General features: G+C 33.7%; 1 protein-coding gene across 2 annotated transcripts in view; it reads left to right on the top strand.

Annotated features, from left to right (window-relative positions):
- Positions 1-18,149, top strand: part of COL21A1 (collagen type XXI alpha 1 chain) — a 172,134-nt gene that overhangs the window by 138,942 nt on the left and 15,043 nt on the right. For both annotated transcript variants that reach the window (XM_062186299.1, XM_062186298.1), the window contains 4 exons: positions 8,122-8,166; positions 10,255-10,308; positions 12,584-12,637; positions 16,365-16,418. In XM_062186299.1, the coding sequence (XP_062042283.1) occupies positions 8,122-8,166; positions 10,255-10,308; positions 12,584-12,637; positions 16,365-16,418 (207 nt within the window). The remainder of the gene's footprint in view (positions 1-8,121; positions 8,167-10,254; positions 10,309-12,583; positions 12,638-16,364; positions 16,419-18,149) is intronic.

The raw sequence follows: 18,149 nt of genomic DNA, 5'->3' as shown, positions 1-18,149 counted from the left end.
CCACACATCTACAACCAACTAATTTTTGTCAAATAAGCTAAAATCAATTCTTGGAGAAAGGACAGTCTCTTCAACAGATGGCGCTGGGAAAATTGGATCTACACATGCAGGTCTATGAAACAAGACATTTACCTTACACCTTACACAAAAATCAACTCAAAATGGATCAACAAATCTAAACCCATGACAAGTTACCATCAAATTACTAGAGAAAAACATTGGGGAAACTCTGGAAGACATTGGCATAGGCAAAAACTCTTTGGATAAGACCCCAGAAGCATAAGCAATAAAAGCCAAAAATAGACCAATGGGAATACATCAAGCTAAGATTCTGTGCTGCAAAGGAAACACTCAGTAAAGTGAGGAGGCAACTGACAGAATGAGAGAAAATATTTGCAGTTGATGTAACTGATAAAGGATTAATATCTAGGGTTTAGAGCTCAACAAATTCAACAACAAAACAAATAATCCACTCAAGAAATGGGCAAAGGACATGAACCAGAATTTTTGAAAGATGAAATACAAATGGCCAACAGACATATGAAAAAATGCTCAGTATCACTAGCCATCAGGGAAATGCATATGAAAACCATAGTGAGGTTTTACCTTACCTCAGTTAGAATGGCTATCATACAAAAATCAAAAAAATAATAAATGTTGGTGGGGATGTATAGAAAAAGGCACCCTAATCCACTGTTCATGGGAATGTAAATTAGTGCGATCATTATGGAATACAGTATAGAGATTTCTCAGGAATCTGAAAATAGATCTACCATATGACTCATCTATCCCACTCCTTGGAATTTACCCAAAGGAAATGAAATCAGCATATGAAAAGTGATCTATACCCCACATTTATTGAAGCTCAATTCACAGTAGCTAAGATTTGGAATCAACCAAGATGTTCATTAACTGAAGACTAGATAAAGAAATTAGGGTATATATGCACTATGGAATACTACTCAGCTGTAAAAATTAATGAAATCCTGTCTTTTCAACAAAATGGATGCAACTGGAAACCATTGTGCTTAGTGAAGTAAGCCAGTCCCCCAAAAACAAATATATGTTTTCTGTGATATGTGGCAGCTAATATAGAATACAAAAAATGTATAGGAATGAAATGGACACATTGTGATTTGATTGTTGCTTTTAGCCCTTGTTATACTCCTGTAGAACTGTAATCTTTCTACTGTTTACTTGTTTAATATTATGGTAAGTTTGTTTTGGCCAATTGTTTCCAACCAAATTACCTGTATTCTCAAGGTTTCTACTGATTTATTGTCACAGTTATTCATGTCCAGTTGCTCCATTGTACTGACATGTTGTATTTAGTGCAATACCCTTGTCAGGTGGTCCGCACCTTTTAATAGCTAGTTCTTTCCAGCCTCATTGTGAACAAGGAGCCTGTTGGCTCACAGGGAAGATGAGTAGACAGGGATACAATTCCACTCTGTGAGTTGAGATCCCTGGAGTGCCATGAAAATGAGAAAAAGAAAGCCACATTTTCTCTATCTATGGAAGTGAGCACATATTTCTTAATTAAGGATATATTTACCTTCTTTATTCTGGAAATGCTTACTGTTTCTTTGTTCCAAGAATAAAGATGTGGGCGCCCTAAGTAGTTTGAGGAAATTGGCTCATAGAGGCTTTTGTTATTTCCTTTCCTCATGCCTTTCAAATTCTTGCTAAACCACAACCATACTTGTGTTTATGGTGTCCTGTTAACTGCTAAGCCAGTCCAAGTTACTGTTTACTTAATAAACAAATGGATTTTTTAGTCACCTTTTTTCTGTGGTCTGATTATTTGACATATTACTTTTATACATATCGGCAGAAGACATACATAAAATTCTTGGGGAAAATTTACATTAGATTATTATGATGATTTCTTGTGTGAAATAATCTACTTTATTATGCTAGTTATATGGAGATGTCTTTATTTGCCCACTTGATTATTTTAATTTAGATTGATAAGAAAATAGGGAAAATCCTTATCAGTTCTGTTTTTATTATTTTATGTGCAATTGTGTGGGTAAGCTTGTTAAGTCCTTTATACAGATTTGTTAATACTTTTCCCCATTCCTTTTATGGGCTCTGGGAATGGCACATTATTAGTATACATTGCATGAACCAATCTTAATGGGAAACCCAAATCCGCTGATAAGGTTTTCACACGGCACTTCTTAGCGTGAATGCAAACCACATCTAACAATTTAGATAATACAGTTTGAAAATTCAATTGTTTTTATTAAAAAAATCAGTTGTAATAATATATTGCTAGTTCTGGTGGTTGTGTTTTAAAATCTGATTGAAAATAACTCTTAGAAAACATTTGGAAATAGATTTTATCTGCATTAAAAATACATCAATGAGGTGGCCAGCATTGTGGCACAGCAGGTTAAGCTGCTGCTTGTGATGCCAGAATCACATATGAGTACTGATTCAAGTCCTGGTTGTGATGCTTAGGAAACCAATATAATTGCTTTAAATTTTTTAGTTTAGTCAACGATTATTAGTCTTTCACTTCATTTTTAAAACAAAAATGGTATATACATTGTATATAAATACAACATTCACAATGAACTGCTACACCATAAGTAGAACAGAGATTTAGGTCTCTTTAGAATAGTTAATACATAATATTCTCCAAATATGAATACATAATATTCTCCAAAAATGAGAGATACACTGAAGAGATATGATTAGAGATAATTTGAGAATATTTTATTTATGTAATATAAATTAAGTAAAAACCTCATTTGTTTTTTTCAAATTTGCTTCACCTTTTATTTAGTGATTTTTAAATATTTTTGTTTGATGATCTCTATCATCATGTAATTAAAAAATTGATTTAATTTTTGTATTTTTCTGGAAAATGGTGAATAACATCTACTCAGAAACTCAGACAGCTATCAAACTCTTTTAAAAATCATTTTTCACTTTTTCCCCTAATGAAAAATTTGCCAAAATTATGGTTCATATGCCCCAAAAATGAGGTACACACTTTTTAGACTTTCAAAGAATTAAATTTCTTTTTAGAATAACTCTGCTATTATTTTTAACCTTTTTCAATCAAAATGATACATTTTTCAGTCATATAGATACATTCCTTTTAAAACATTGATAAATTTAATATTCTTTCACTGTATTCTCTGATATAAAGGGGGAAAGATTTTGTTCTGAATGCTTTGGGCAGACAAGAGAAGGAACTTGAAAATTTTGTGGAAAATGGAATTAAAACATAAGTTCATTTTTGTGCAAAATTTGCAAGTAATGCATAGTTTTTTCATGATATGCATTTTCATAAACTTGTAAAAGATCCCTTATAGACATGAATTTCATTGTTTTTCCAAAATTAACTTACATTTTCATCCTGTTTTTCATGAATCTTTCGAATAATTCTTATATATATCTTTCCAAAGATGTAACAGTGCAGATATGTTCCCAGATTTCTTAATCTTGTTCTTTCCAGGCAGTCCTACTCTTTCTCTGCATTTTTGGATATGTTATTTAAATTTGCTGATCATTTATCTTTTTGTCTTGTCTTAAAAACCAATACCTTTGAAACTGTAACATTGTTTAGATTACCTGGTTGGCTTATAAAAAAATGTAGAAATAACTTTTGATATGTAAGAGAAGTACAAGTAACTGGAGATAGCTTTGTAAATAACCATCAGGGAACTTTTTCTTTTTAGGATATCCTTGGTCTGTTTCTGTGACTTGTAAAATCAAACTGTTGACATACTCTGTGCTATATAAACATGAATGCCCTAAAATATTGACTAAAAGCATTTTCTATTTAAAATATTCATATTTGGGTAATTTGGATCCACATGAGTCGTGGTCTGCAGGCCAGGTCAAATAAATTCATTTGGTGTTCTTAGATTATGTTTTTCCTATGAAGATTAATTTGGATATAATATGGGAGTAGTAAAACTGGTAGTTTCCCTGTTAAAGGTTTATTGCGAGTATTGTATAGTGGTTTCTTTTAGGTCTGGCAACTGTAGTTGTGAGTTACTGCTCTTTATAGTGCTTTTACCACAGAGTGATCTGTTGTAGATCATTCATAATCTGTCAGGGTGGAAATTTAAAAAAAAAAAAAAAGGATTGAAAAATATTATGGTATTCAACTGCAAATACATTTAAATTACTTGGTCATATTTTTTTCAGACAAACAGTGGTGAAATATATTTAAAATGGGAAAGTCATTATAGTATTATTGTGTAATGAAAGCCAAACATGAAAAGGCCAGATTGATTCAGAGTAGTGATGTCAACTGGTTGGTGCCCTCCAGTGGTAAACCTTAGATTGCGAGTCTTTCTGCATAGAGCAGAAACCTTTGGAAATCAGGGTAAAGAAAGGCAAAAATAAGTAAATAAGTAACTAGCTGACATATTCATAGTGATGAAAGAAGACAAAATTTTAGAACATGTAAAAGAACTAACTTTTATCCATTTTAGAATGTTCAAAGGTCAGGGAGGAGCAGTGAAAGCACAGTTAGAAAGATGTACTCATTGTAAGGCCAGCACTGGGCTCAGCACTTAGGAAAGTTTAGATTCTGGCATCCCTGTGAGTTAGATTCTGTGATCTTCCCCATGTGTAAAATGAGGATTCTAGGATTTCATTGTTTAAATAACTGGTCTAGGCTCTGTCAGCCATTAGACAATGTGCTGACTCCTCCGTCATGACTGCTTCATGCTACGTGCCTGACACTTACTAGTAATCACAGTGTAAGATTTTCAGCTTATAAACGAGGCTTTCAGCATGTGTGTTTTTTTCTTTGAATCTTTAGGTGTAACCGAATCAATTACTTCTTGAGAAAACCAAAGAAAATATGTAACATGCTTTTATTATTTTGGTAACTGTGTGGTATTAAATATCTCTACAACAATGTAGAAAGGCTGAACATTTTAACAGAAAATACCAATGCTAGATTAGATCGACTTATAGTGCATTGAAAGTACTGCCTTACTTAAAATCAGATTTGATCCCGGATAGTTCAATTTCATGGATGAGATAGATTCATCCTTGGCATGCAGGAAAGTATAATGTGATATTTTATCTGTTCTAAGTAGTATTTCATGGACAAATTTCCTTCATTATAATCTCTAAGAAATAGACACTGTATACACTTCTGTTTTAATGATGTATTTGTTTTGCACAAATGGTTTAAATAGTTGAAGAGAAGCTTCTAGAACATTTTATCCTGTCAACATTCTTTCACCACAACATTATGCAGAATTTTCCTGTTGAATTTCTGCTCTCAAACCCAAACTGAAAGTAGGGGAAATATGTCCAGTTAATCTTACCAAATAAAATACTTTTTATGTCTCTACTTACACATTTTCACAGTTGCCTGAACCCAAACCCACATGGACTAAGAGTTGAATCTGAAATAGTTTGCTTGGAAAAATTTTTGCTGTATGATGTAATTGTCACTAAATACTCTTAGATCAACAAACCTTTAACTTTTCAATAGTCTTAAATGATATTTCTGCTAATATAAATTTTGCAAAATTTCAACATCACGTGTATTGGGATCCCAGGAAAATAGTATCTAGAATTTTATTAACTAACATAACTGAATAATTTCAGTTCTTCTGCTTAAACTCTCTTAATAGGCTTTGTGTCTATGCATGCTTTTGTCTTCTATTAGTTTTATACAGAATTGCTTATATAAATGCTTTACATTTTTAATATTTGTGTTTTATACTTTTGCTTCATATTTATAAGTAAAAATTCTTAGTTTAAATGGTCATAGAAGATATTATGGTATCTTTTGCTATCAATGAAATCTATTACTTTATGACCAACTTGAAAGGCAAACAAAAAAGTAATCATTGTTTAATCTGAAATTTACTCTAAATTATCTCAATTTTTGGTATATTAAAATAATGTAAAACTTGTGCTTATGTCCCAGTATAGACCAAACTCAGCATTAGAATAACCCTAATAATAGGGTGTCATATATATGGGGAGTGAACCTTGGCAAAATGGGGTCTCAAGGACTGCTGGGAGCTGGAAATGAAGGGGCTGTCCATTGATGCCTGGTCATAACTCTCTAGGAAGTGGACTTGCTAACACTGAGATCAGATTTAGAAACAGCATTTGATTCAGGGTATCTGTAACTAATTCATACTAACACCATAAATTACGTAAGGGCATGGAGACCTAAATTCCTATGGAATAAGTAATTTAACTTCTCAGGGTTGATGGTATCCTGAACTATGGCATGTCACCTTGAGAGATCTGGGAGCCAAGTGAGATTGTATTAAGACTTCACCAATTTTCCTGCATGGAGCAATGTACAGCTACCTTGATTCTAGTAAGGTTTTACATATTTTAATTAAATTCAGAACTTATCCTGAATTTATAGTGAATTACACACATGTGTATGCATGTGTGTGTGTTTGTATGTGTGTGTGTGTGTGTGTGTTTGAATGGGAGGAGGACATGGGGGCTTCACACCAAATCATGGTGTATTGAAACAGAGGCCTTTACTTTGAACAGTATTTATATTAACTTATTACATTTAGAATATATATTTTGCCTCAGAAGTGATTCATTTCAGAGTGTGTTTATAGAGGCTTGTCTTTTCAGGTAGATAGTGAGCCCCAAGTTGATAGTCATTGCTCACAAATAACTTTTTTTTTCTGCAGAGGGTGTTGTGAAGTGATAAGCTGATTTAGTTAAATAGAATTAAATTGAATTCTAATGTATGAATCAAATTTAAATATTTTTTAAAAATATATTATTTATTTGAAAGGCAGAAATAGAGATAGAGATGGATAGAGAATCTCCCATCCCTGATTTACTCCTCAAATGGCCACAATGGCTGGAGTTGGACCAGAAGAATCTTCTGAGTCTCCCATGTGGATGGCAGGGACCCAAGGTCCTGGGCCATCTTCCACTGCTTTCCCAGGTGCATTAGCATGGAGCTGGATCAGAAGTGGAGCAGCTGGGACTCAAATGGGATCTCATATGGGATGCTGGCAAGGCAGGTGGAAACTTAACCTTCTATGCCACAGCGCAGGTCAAATTTAAATATTAATATTATAACTGTGTGCCCATATTTCCCTGTTGTTGTGGCTAAACACTGATCAGTGGTTGTAACCACAAACTCCAGATGGGACCATCAAAGTATTGGTAGACTCTCTGTAATAGAAGACACTTGATCTCATTGTTGGTGGCAGCTCTTCCACCACCCTGATCTACTGAACAGTCCTGTCTTTCTGTGAAGGCCCTGATGGTGGATAATGGAGAGAGCTTTCAAGGACTTACTGATGGGACCCAGTTTTCTTGTCCTTTAAATTCCCTGTTCCACCAAAAAGCCAACACATATGTATACATGTGAATGCTGTTCATTATTTCAAATGAAGTGCCATCAAAAAAGGAGCTAAGCAAAATGATTAAGAAATAAAAATGAATTGATACCAACACTGTTTATTTTGGGTGATAGTCATGTTGAATAAATTCATTAAATGGTTGATAACTGCTTTCACACTGGTATTTTGTTAAGTTTATTCTCAACTGTACAGAATTAAGATTAATGTTATCTGAATCTTGCTAGAGATCTTGTATACTTGGATTGAGTCATGTGAAAGACTCCAGTGCTCTGCCCTTCTGTGGATTCACACGTTGTGAGTCGCGTGTTTGTGATGGCACCAGCAGGGGACTCATCAGGAGTAAAGTTTTCTGAATATTTCAAGGGTCACTTTAGAGGAAATTATGTAGTTTCACTTATTTTTATTTAAGCTTGGAGATTGTAAGGGCTTTTGGAAATCTGAACATCGTTTGACAATTTTTCTTGCGTTATACATTATAAGTTATATATAATGTGTTCAAATGAAATAGCCTCATTTCATCACTTACATTGGGTTGAAGTAAGAACTGAGACTAATTTCCTCACAGCTTCTCTCTTTGACAGGCTTTATTTAAAGCTTTAATTTTGGTAGATGTTTATATAATGCTGAATCTCATAAATGTTCTCTTTTGCAAAACTATTATTGTTAAGTAGCAGTGTTATAATATGCATGATACAACTTGTACATTTGTATTTTCTACAAGTTAAAAATCCCAATTATGACTTATGCTTTAATGCTTTTGTTTATCTCTTTTTAGGGAATCCCAGGATTTCCTGGAAGCCAAGGATTAATGGGCCAAAAGGTGAGTATTAATCAAAGTGTAAAAATTTGGGCCAGGATCTGCTCTTTAAAGAGTAAATTGGTATATTATTATCTTTACATAGAGTACATCTTTACAGCAGTCATGGTAATGGTTAATTATTCAAATATGATATAATTTCAGAAGCTTTTATTTTGACTACAAATTAGTTTTTATTATTTCTACTGTTATTTTATGCTGATAATATTATCTGGTTTTATATGAATGTGACCTGTTTTAGTTGAATACTTTTTCGGTTTTTGTAATCTAAGATAATCTTTTTGGTATAGCTTATTTCTTCCTGAACTATATCTTTAGATGCTCCTTTTGTACAATAATAGTAAGCTTTCAGGTTTTATTTAATTAGTATACAACTTAAGGTTGACAATTAATTTCTCTTAATAAATTAGTAATTTCTATTATCTCCTGGTTGATATTGTTAACAACAAATCATTGTTTTATAAGTGATATACCCCTTTGTTTTGCATTCTTTTAAATATATTTGTCTTTAGTTTTCTTAAAATTCACTGTGGTGTGTCTTGATGTGGATTTCTTGTCATAGATCTTGTTGGAAATTCAATTTGCATCCTAGGGCTGCAGTGTTACTTCCACTTATTGTCAGAAAAAATAACCATTATCTCCATACTACTTCTGCTTCATTTTATCTGCTTTCTGGAATTCTGGTTATATGTATTTCAATCCATCTAATTTTATACCTTGTATCTCTTAGGGGCAGCCATATTTTCATATCTCTGATTCTGTCTCATATCCTGGTTAATTTTTCGGATATAGGTTCCAGTTTACATATTCTTCTTTTATTTTGTCTAATCTATTATTAAAACTATCAGTTTATTTTTAAAAAAATTTATCAAGGATCATATTTATAGAAGTTTAATCACATTTAAAGAAGTTCTAAGTTTTGAAACCATATCTTTTTTGGTAGACTTGTTATATAGAAGGTGTTCAAAACATTCATAGAAACTATATGTTATAAACACTCTCCATAATTATAAATTTTTTACATGAAAAATCTTTGATTGTATTTTTCCATATATTTTTGAAGTCCTTATGTTTTCAGTCCTAATAATCTTTCATGATTCTATTTTTTAATTTTTAAATATATTTCTAAATTCTTTTTCTGACAATTCCAATATGTGTAGTGTGTTTGTTATTCCTGCTGACTCTTAGTCTTGTGGCTCGCTGCCTCTTGTTTCTTTATTGTTGGTTGTGAGCTCGTTGCTTCATGCCTGTTTGTCTTTGATCTGTTATCCTAACTCTGGAATAGTGAGGTGTCTCTGGCTGGTAGTCATGGTTAGCACTTTAGCTCCCTTTGGAAATCCTGATTTATCATTAGATATTTATGATTCCTGCCCTCTTAGCATGGGTGCCAACACTGTTCCCCAAGAGCTGAGCATGCACCTTCAAACATTCTTTCCCTTCTTGAATCCTTCATATGTCTGCCTAAGGAGAGATTTGTATACTCTTCAAATCCTCATAATTATGTCCCTATTCCAGAGTGTATTTTATTAAAATGAGGGATCTTTGAATACTTCCCTACTGCTTAAAAGACCAGCATTGTCTCAAAGACAGTGTCCTTTTCTGGACTTTTATTTTGGATTTAAAATTTCCTTTAGGCACTTAGTTAGCCACAAACCAAGAAACTGAAGAATAAGTGTTGTTATTCTAAACACTAATTTTTCTTTATTAATTTAGATTTAATATTAATAAATTATGTTTGATAAATAGCTCTTAAACTCTATGATAACAAGAAAATTTTCCTCTTGATTTTTTTTTCCCTGTTGTTTCATCTCACCAACTCTTTCTGAACTACTTGATGTTCCTTTGAAAGTATGGTATATCACAATGAAAATATTTAATAGCAATTCCTCATACCCTAAGCCCATATCTATAAGAAGTTAAATCCATTATTTTTTTTGTCTTGCTTTACTATTTCTTGTATTAGAAGAAAGGACGACAGGCCACTTGGTCTTATATATGCTAAATTTTCATTCCATAATGCTTTGATAGAAAACTCCTGGCAATTAATAGGTAATATACAACTTTTAAGTTTGATCTGTGTTTCACTTTTAGGGAGAACTTGGGTCTCCAGGACCACAAGGGAAAAAAGGAGCACCAGGAATGCCAGTAAGTTAATAACTTTGTTATCAAGGTGTTTGAAATGCTATTACTATATTCCAGGAGTTTGTGCTCTGGGGTTCACAAAACTATAGGGATGTATCAGTTAGATTTTTGGTGTCCATAAATTACACCCATTTCTATGAAAAATATCATGTTTATGCTCATTTTCAGACTCTGAAAATGTTGACCACTGAAATTAAATTTAAGGACCCTTATTACAGATAAATCAAAATCAAATGCTTTAGCTATTTATTTATTTTTTTAAAGATTTATTTTATTTATTTGAAAGACAGAGTTACAGAGAGAGGGGTATTTCATCCACCAGTTCACTCCCCAGATGGCCACAAGGGCTGGAGCTATACCGATCTGATGCCAGGAGCCAGGAGCTTCTTCCAGGTCTCCCACGCAGGTGCAGGGGCCCAAGGACTTGGGCCATCCTCTACTGCTTTCCCATGCCATAGCAGAGAGCTGGATCGGAAGAGGAGCAGCTGGGACTAGAACCGGCGCCCATATGGGATGCCGGTGCTTCAGGCCAGGGCGTTAACCCGCTGCACCACAGCATCGGCCCCATAGCTATTGATTTAAAACAGAATACTAAGTACCATGAAAAAATTCTAAAACTCAGTGATTGTTCTTTTCTCATGTTTTACAAATTTATTGTGCTAATCAAGGAGAAAATGTTCAGAGTAGGTAGTACAAGAAAGGCCTAAATTAGTTAGCAAGTAATTTTACTAAGTTTTAAGACTAGAAGGGACATATGAGTTTGATACTAGAAATTATGAAACCTTTTCATTTGTGTACAAGTTTAAAAAATACTAGTTTTTACTAGAAGTGATGATGATTTTAATCTATGAATTGCCTGTTATTAGCTTTCTCTTTAAGTAAAAAATATTACTTTCTGATTTGAAAGTATATGAATTTTATTCAATTATGTAAATTTAAAAAATAGATCATTCAGAAGCTGGTGAGAGCTTTGATGACTTTTGCATGCATGAGTAAATAGGGGAAATGTCCATTAAGTAAAAATTCAAGTTTTGAGATTTAAAAGAAAGTACTTCCCTTTAAAATGGAATGATTTTCCTCCTATCATTGTTACCAAGTTATTTACTAATTAAAATAATAAATTAAATTTGGTTATTCATCAGTATCTAGTCTAGCCTCCAGAAAAAAGAAAGCACTGAATAGTATCCAGTGAACTTCAAAAATATCTATATATAAAATTTTAAGTATTTTATTCACTTTACTAGCGTATTTTATATTTTATAATTGCAATATTGCGTTTAACATCCTAAGTTGACATAAATGCATAGTTAGTGATGTCATGCTATTGTCATTATTTTCATATTGAGATCATACTTTCTGATGAAATTAATTGAATATTTTTAAATTATTTCTTTTGCCAAGTGTTTTAAGTGCATATAACAGTATTTACATTAGAATATAAATTGTTATGTCCTAATTACTAGAGTATGTATAGTTGTTATTTTTTAAAGCTTTGTTTAAATATTTGAAAGGCAGAGTAACAGAGAGGGGAGACAGAGAGAGATATTCCATTTGTTGGTTCACTCTCCAAATGGCTGCAATTACCAGGTCGGCACCAGGCTGAAGCCAGTAGCCCAGGACTCCTGCCAAGACTCCTTCCAGGTCTTCCATGTGGTTGACAGGGGCCTTCTCAGTTGCATTAGCAGGGAGCTGGATCAGAGGTGGAGTAGCCAGAATTCGAATTGGCACTTGATTTGGAATGCTGATATGGTGGCTTAACCAGCTGTTCCACAATGCTGGTCCCCTTTGTCTTACTTTGAATCACATGATTGGTTAAAAAATGGCCATTTTGTATTTTGAAGTTATTATTATAGTTACATAATTTATTAGATTGTACTTCTCAAAATATTGTTAAAGATAGATGTTTTAAATAAGTTGATCAAGATGATGTCCACGAATAAGCTTTATTCTTATGTTGTAACACAAGGAAGGAGGTAGGCATGTAGAAAGAACTCAACTTTTCTTTACTGTTATGTTTTATGATAACTTTATTCATTTTTGCCATGTATAGGCTTTTTGAGCAACAGCATTATAAAAGGTCTACTAAGCCTGTATTCTATCTTGCATCATTTGATTTTTCTTTACTTTTGTTATCCTCTGGAGGTATTTGTATAAATTTCCCAAATGTAGTATTGTAATTTAATGTATTAATTATTATGAAAATATATAACTTGAACATTTATTTAATTTTTAATTTTTTCCTCCAAATTATTCTTAAAATTCACATTTTAAAATATAGGGCTTGATGGGAATTGCCGGCTTACCAGGCCAGCCTGGAACACCAGGATCTAAGGTAAATATAATGAAATTGACAAGATTGAGAACTTTGTACAATCACAGTGGCCATTTATAACTTCAATGACAGTTAAAATTGTTTTTATTTATTTGAGAGACAAGGAAACAGAAAGTGGTGAGGGAGGGAGGAAGGAAGAAGTTGAGAGAGAGAGAGGGAAACAGAGAGAGAGAGAGAGAAAGAAGGGATATATATGTAGAGAGAGTGCTCCTATCTGCTGGCTCACTCCCCCAACTGCCTGAAACAGCAAGAACTGGGCCAGGCTGAAACCAGGAGCCTGAACTTCATCCAGGTCTCCTATATGGATGGCAGGAATCCAACCTTTTGTGCTATCCCCTGCTGCCTCCCAGTGGCTGCCCTAGCAAGAAACTAGTTAGGAGTGCAGCTAGGTATTGAACCCAGGCTCCAGTGTGGGATGTGGGGATCTTAACTGGTATCTTAACTGCCAAGACAAATGCCTGCCCTCAATGAGAATTTTAACTACATTGATTTTTACTATGAATGTGTTTATTATTCCATGAACAATAAGTTGTAAGAATGAAGTCTTAAGGAAAAGTTCAGTACATGAAATACGCTAAAATAAACCAGATCTTGTGCAAGTTGGGGAGGATCCAAAAACTCACCAGTTTGTCCCTTCTTCTTTTCTGCTGTTTCATTGAGCACTTAGAAGTACTTGCAACTCTACAGAGCTCTGTTCTAAAACCACTGACTGAAGATAAATCTTACTAATTTTCTAGTTTTCCTTTTCTTACTTTTACTTAGTGGAATGTGTGTGAAAAAAATTTTTTTGTAAAATGCCTTCTAGTAAATTTTATTAGATATTCACTCCCCTATTCCTGTGGGGAAGATAGCTTTCTTTCAGATTAAGGAAAAATAAGGTGAGCATGAAAAATATATTTAAGATATCAGGTGAGGTTACTTTAAGGTGAGATGGAAACTGAATACCCCGGTTTGACTATTTTATGGGGATATGGAATCCTGTGCTATGAGGACTACTGTTTCTCTTTTGCTTAGATTTAGCCCATGAATCAGTTTACCGACTCTTGTACTAGCTTGTCTACTTCTGCCTGCCAGTTTTGCCAACTACATGTTGACCATGCTTTCAATATCATATGGGTAGAGGTTTTAGGATGGAAAAAATTGAATTAAACAGAGTAGGGATCAAACCAAATAAATTCTGGCTTGATTCAGAAAACTATTTTTATTCCCAACCATTTATTGAGTAGATTCAAGGAGAACCTTTCAAAAGGAAGTGACAGAATTGCTTCTTTGGAAACATTCAACCTTTGAGCTGACACTGTTCCGGGGAAATTAACCCTGGCACACCAGATAGATAAATATGATCTATCCTACTTTTAATTTCTAAATTAGTTATACTAACAAAATTATAAAGAGAAGAATAAAGTGTTAAGGGAGCCCAGCAATTAGGGAAAAGTAGCTGCTGTTTTATCATTGTTGGACCCTTATGGTCCCTTGGACTATTATGGATCCTAATAGCAGCAGGTATAAACAGAGTTAGTTAAAACTCTTGAATGACTGAACTTGCAAAGTAGAAGTTGCTCATAATTTTCTTTTAAAATTTTTTCCTTAATTTTATTTAAGGCATACAAATTTCATGCATTTCATATATACAGATTTAGGAACATTGTGATTCTTTCCACCCTATGCTCCTCGCCCCCTACACTCCCACCTTCTTCCTCCCTCTCCCATTCATACTCTTAAATTTTGACAAAGATCTGTTTTCAGTTTACTTTATACTCATGAAATTAACCCTACAGTAAGTAGAGTTCAACAAATAGTATGAGGGAAAAACAAAACAAAACAAAACAAAACAAAATACACTGTCCTTCCACAGTGGAGACAAGGGCTGTAAACAGTCATCGCATCTCAAAGTGCCTATTTCATGTCTATAAGATTACCTTTCAAGTACACTATTAGTTATCCCAGATCAGGGAAAACACATGGTATCTGTCTTTTTGGAACTGTCTTATTTAATTATGCAAACTGGTGCTCATAAAGAAGGTGTAGAGAAAGTGTATCCTCCCTGATAACTGGGACACAGTGAGCTCTCTCACAGTCTTCTGGATGCTCTAATTTTCATATAGTCTGACATTTAATCAGCTTTTTTTATTAGCCTCATCACATATTGGCTCACACTAAGTTGAAGTGCAATTAAATTTACCTGATTTTTTTTTTGAAGAGTTATTTTATTTATTTGAAAGTCAGAGTTACACACACACACAGATAGAGAGGAGAGGCAGAGAGAGAGAGGTCTTCCATCCGATGGTTCACTCCCCAATTCCGCAATGGCCAGAGCGGCGCTGATCCAAAGCCAGGAGCCAGGAGCTTCTTCTGGCACCCATATGGAATGCTGGCGCTTCAGGCCAGGGCGTTAACCCGCTGCGCCACTGTGCCGGCCCCTACCCGATTTTTTCATGAATGATTTTAGAACAATGTATTTGTAGCATCGATGACTTGAATTGATTGTACTGATTATGCTGGGCTGTGGAAGTGATGTTTCTGCATCACAGTTTATTTTTAATTTTTACATGAATCATGTGGTTTCCTTCATCTTGAACTTGTACTATTCTTTTGTTAAAAATAGAGCTGAGATGTTAAAATTATACTTAGTGTAATGTTTTCAGTGAAGCATTTCGCCTTCTTTTCATGCAATATATTAGTTCAGGTGTTGGAAATTTGTTATGCAAAGGGCCAGTTCGTAACTATTTTGTCTTAATTTTTCTGTTATGCTGCAAAATAAATAGCCATAGATAAACAGATGGATATGGGCTGTGATTGTGTCGCAGTAAAAATTTATTTCAAAAATATACAGTGACCTGGGTTGGCCCATGGGTTACAAAGGATTACCCAGCAGTCTTGAAAAGTAGCACACACTAAATGCTTTCTGATTCTTGCTGCTTCAAAAAGCCACTGTATATTTGCAGCTGATTTTCTTTCCTTCAGTTAGACACTGAAGATGAGTCATACAGAAAAAGTGAAACAGGACTATGATGAGCAGTGTAAGCCCAGAGGATGTTCCTAATGCATGGCCCCTGACTGTACGTTGTGCAGACCAAGATAATCAATGTTGATCCCTAACAATTCCAATCTCATCCCTTATACATGGAGCTACCAAATTTAACACGTGCTTTTAAGAGACTTTTATAAATGTGCAGATTCATTTCTTTACTAACATTTTTCTTTTTTCTGTTTTTCCTTTTTTAAAATAATATAAAGAGAACAAGCTTCATGTATTTCCTAGATACAGTTCTAAGAATGATGCTTCCTTCCCACTCTCCTTCCTTTCTTTCACTTTTTTTCTTTTAATTTTCACAATAACCTACCTTCAATTTATTTTGAATCATGATGTTAATCCCCCACTGAATAAAGTTATGCTTAGTGAAATGAGCCAAACTCAAAAAGATAAATATCATATATTGTCTGATTTATGGTAGCTATTTTATAGAGTACCAAAAGAATTATTGTGTATGAGTGAAATTGACATCTTGTGATTTGATTATTGGTGATAGCTCTTATTGGTATTCCTGCAGAACAGTGGTATTTCTACTTTTTACTTGATGAACTAAAAGGATTTTTCTAATTAATAGGCTTTATGTATAAAAAATATGTTTCAAATAATAGGAAAATTGAAATATATTCCCTTCCGTGCCTATATCACGAATGTTATGACTAATTTTTTAATTTAAATTATTTTGTTCATTGACAGGGGAGCAAAGGTGAACCTGGACTTCCAGGGACGCCTGGGGCTTCTGGGAACAAGGTAATTGTGATTTGATGCAGTTGAGAATATTTGCAAAGACATTTTACCGTGTAAGTTCTCATTATTTGAGAAAATTAATGGTTTGAAATCCTTAAGCAGAGATACATGAAATTAAAGATTACCTTATACCAAAGGAGGAAAATGACTAGTGCAGGGTTTCATTTCTATTTTTTTAGGTAGTTTATCATTGGGCAATAAAGATGTGAAAAAATTTGGCTTAATTTTTTTAGAAATGGTAAAAGTGCATGCAAATGTAAATATACTCTCGGAGTCAGAGTATAAAATAGCTTAACACAAGAGTTTCGACTCTTACAGTGCTTTTAACAATTTCCTTCAAACCAAACGGTTCATGCTTATTTCTATGGGATTTTAAGTTCTCTTTTGCCTTTTAAAACCTAGAGGAGTATTCACTGCCTCAGGAATTAGCACAAGAAAGCAAAGAGAATAAATCTTGATTTCCACAAAAAATGATGGTCATTGGTTAGTATGATAGAGATTTGGACTAAAGATAAAGATAAGACAAAACCCAGGAAACTTGTTCAGGATATTATATTTCATCTCTCTCTCTCTCTCTCTCTCTCTGTTTTTAAAGATTTATTTATTTGAAATGCAGAGTTACAGAGACGCAGAGAGAGAGAGAGAGAGAGAGAGAGGTCTTCCATTCTCTGGTTCACTCTTCAAGTGGCAACAATGGTCAGAGCTGGTCCAATCCAAGCCAGGAGCTCGGAGGTTCTTCTGGGTCTCCCACGTGGGTCCAGGTTCCTAAGCACCTTAAGCCATCTTCCACTGCTTTCCCAGGCACATTAGCGGAGAGCTGGATCTGAAGTGGAGCAGCTGGTATTTGAATCAGCACCCATGCGGGATGCCAGCACTGCGGGAGGCAGCTTTACCCACTGTGCCAACACCACCGGCCCCTATGTTTCATCTTTTATAGATAGATCCTAAAAATTGTCAAGGCATCATCCATGGATTTTTTTACTTAAAAATTCTTTTTTAAAAAAAATCTTAGTTTCAGAAAGAAAAACTCCTGTAGGATGATGGAGGGTGGGGAAATTGAGTTAGGATAACTTATAAAAGATTTCCTTTTCTGAGAATAGCTCAAACGTTTGTTTCTAAGAAAATGATATTCTGTGTATATGAAGAAAACTAAATATGCATAAATTTAACTATAAGGATATCTATCCCATCACTGTTTATAAAAATAAAATTTTGAAAATCAATTTTAAACATTAGGAAATTTATCAAAAAAAGTTAACCTATACAGTTGAATATTCTTAAAATTAAAAATCATGTTATAAAGATACATAATGACTATGAAGGAAAATCCCAGTATTATTATATTTTGAGATTAAAAGACATCAAATTGCGCACTTAGGGTGAATATACTTAATAATTGAATATGTGTGTGTCAGACAAAAATTATCATAAATGAGAACAGTGGATGATGATATAAATATATAAATATACATATATAATATCATATAAATATGCATATAAATACATGCATATTGTTACTTGTTTTGTTGTTGAAGACTTAAAATAGCAAACCTTTATATAATTCTAAAGTGTGGAATGCTTTCAATTGGCAAAGACAGGGAAAAATGCAGAAAATTTTATTGGAACCCTAGTAAACTTTTTATTCTTTATTATTTCTGTAGTAATGATTCTCATTGTCAACAAATATTTAATCATCCGTTGTAAATTTGATATATTATATAAGAGATAAAAATC

The sequence above is a fragment of the Lepus europaeus genome, chromosome 3 (assembly GCF_033115175.1).
Source record: "Lepus europaeus isolate LE1 chromosome 3, mLepTim1.pri, whole genome shotgun sequence".
NCBI lineage: Eukaryota > Metazoa > Chordata > Mammalia > Lagomorpha > Leporidae > Lepus > Lepus europaeus.
This window is presented reverse-complemented; position numbering and strand designations above follow the sequence as displayed.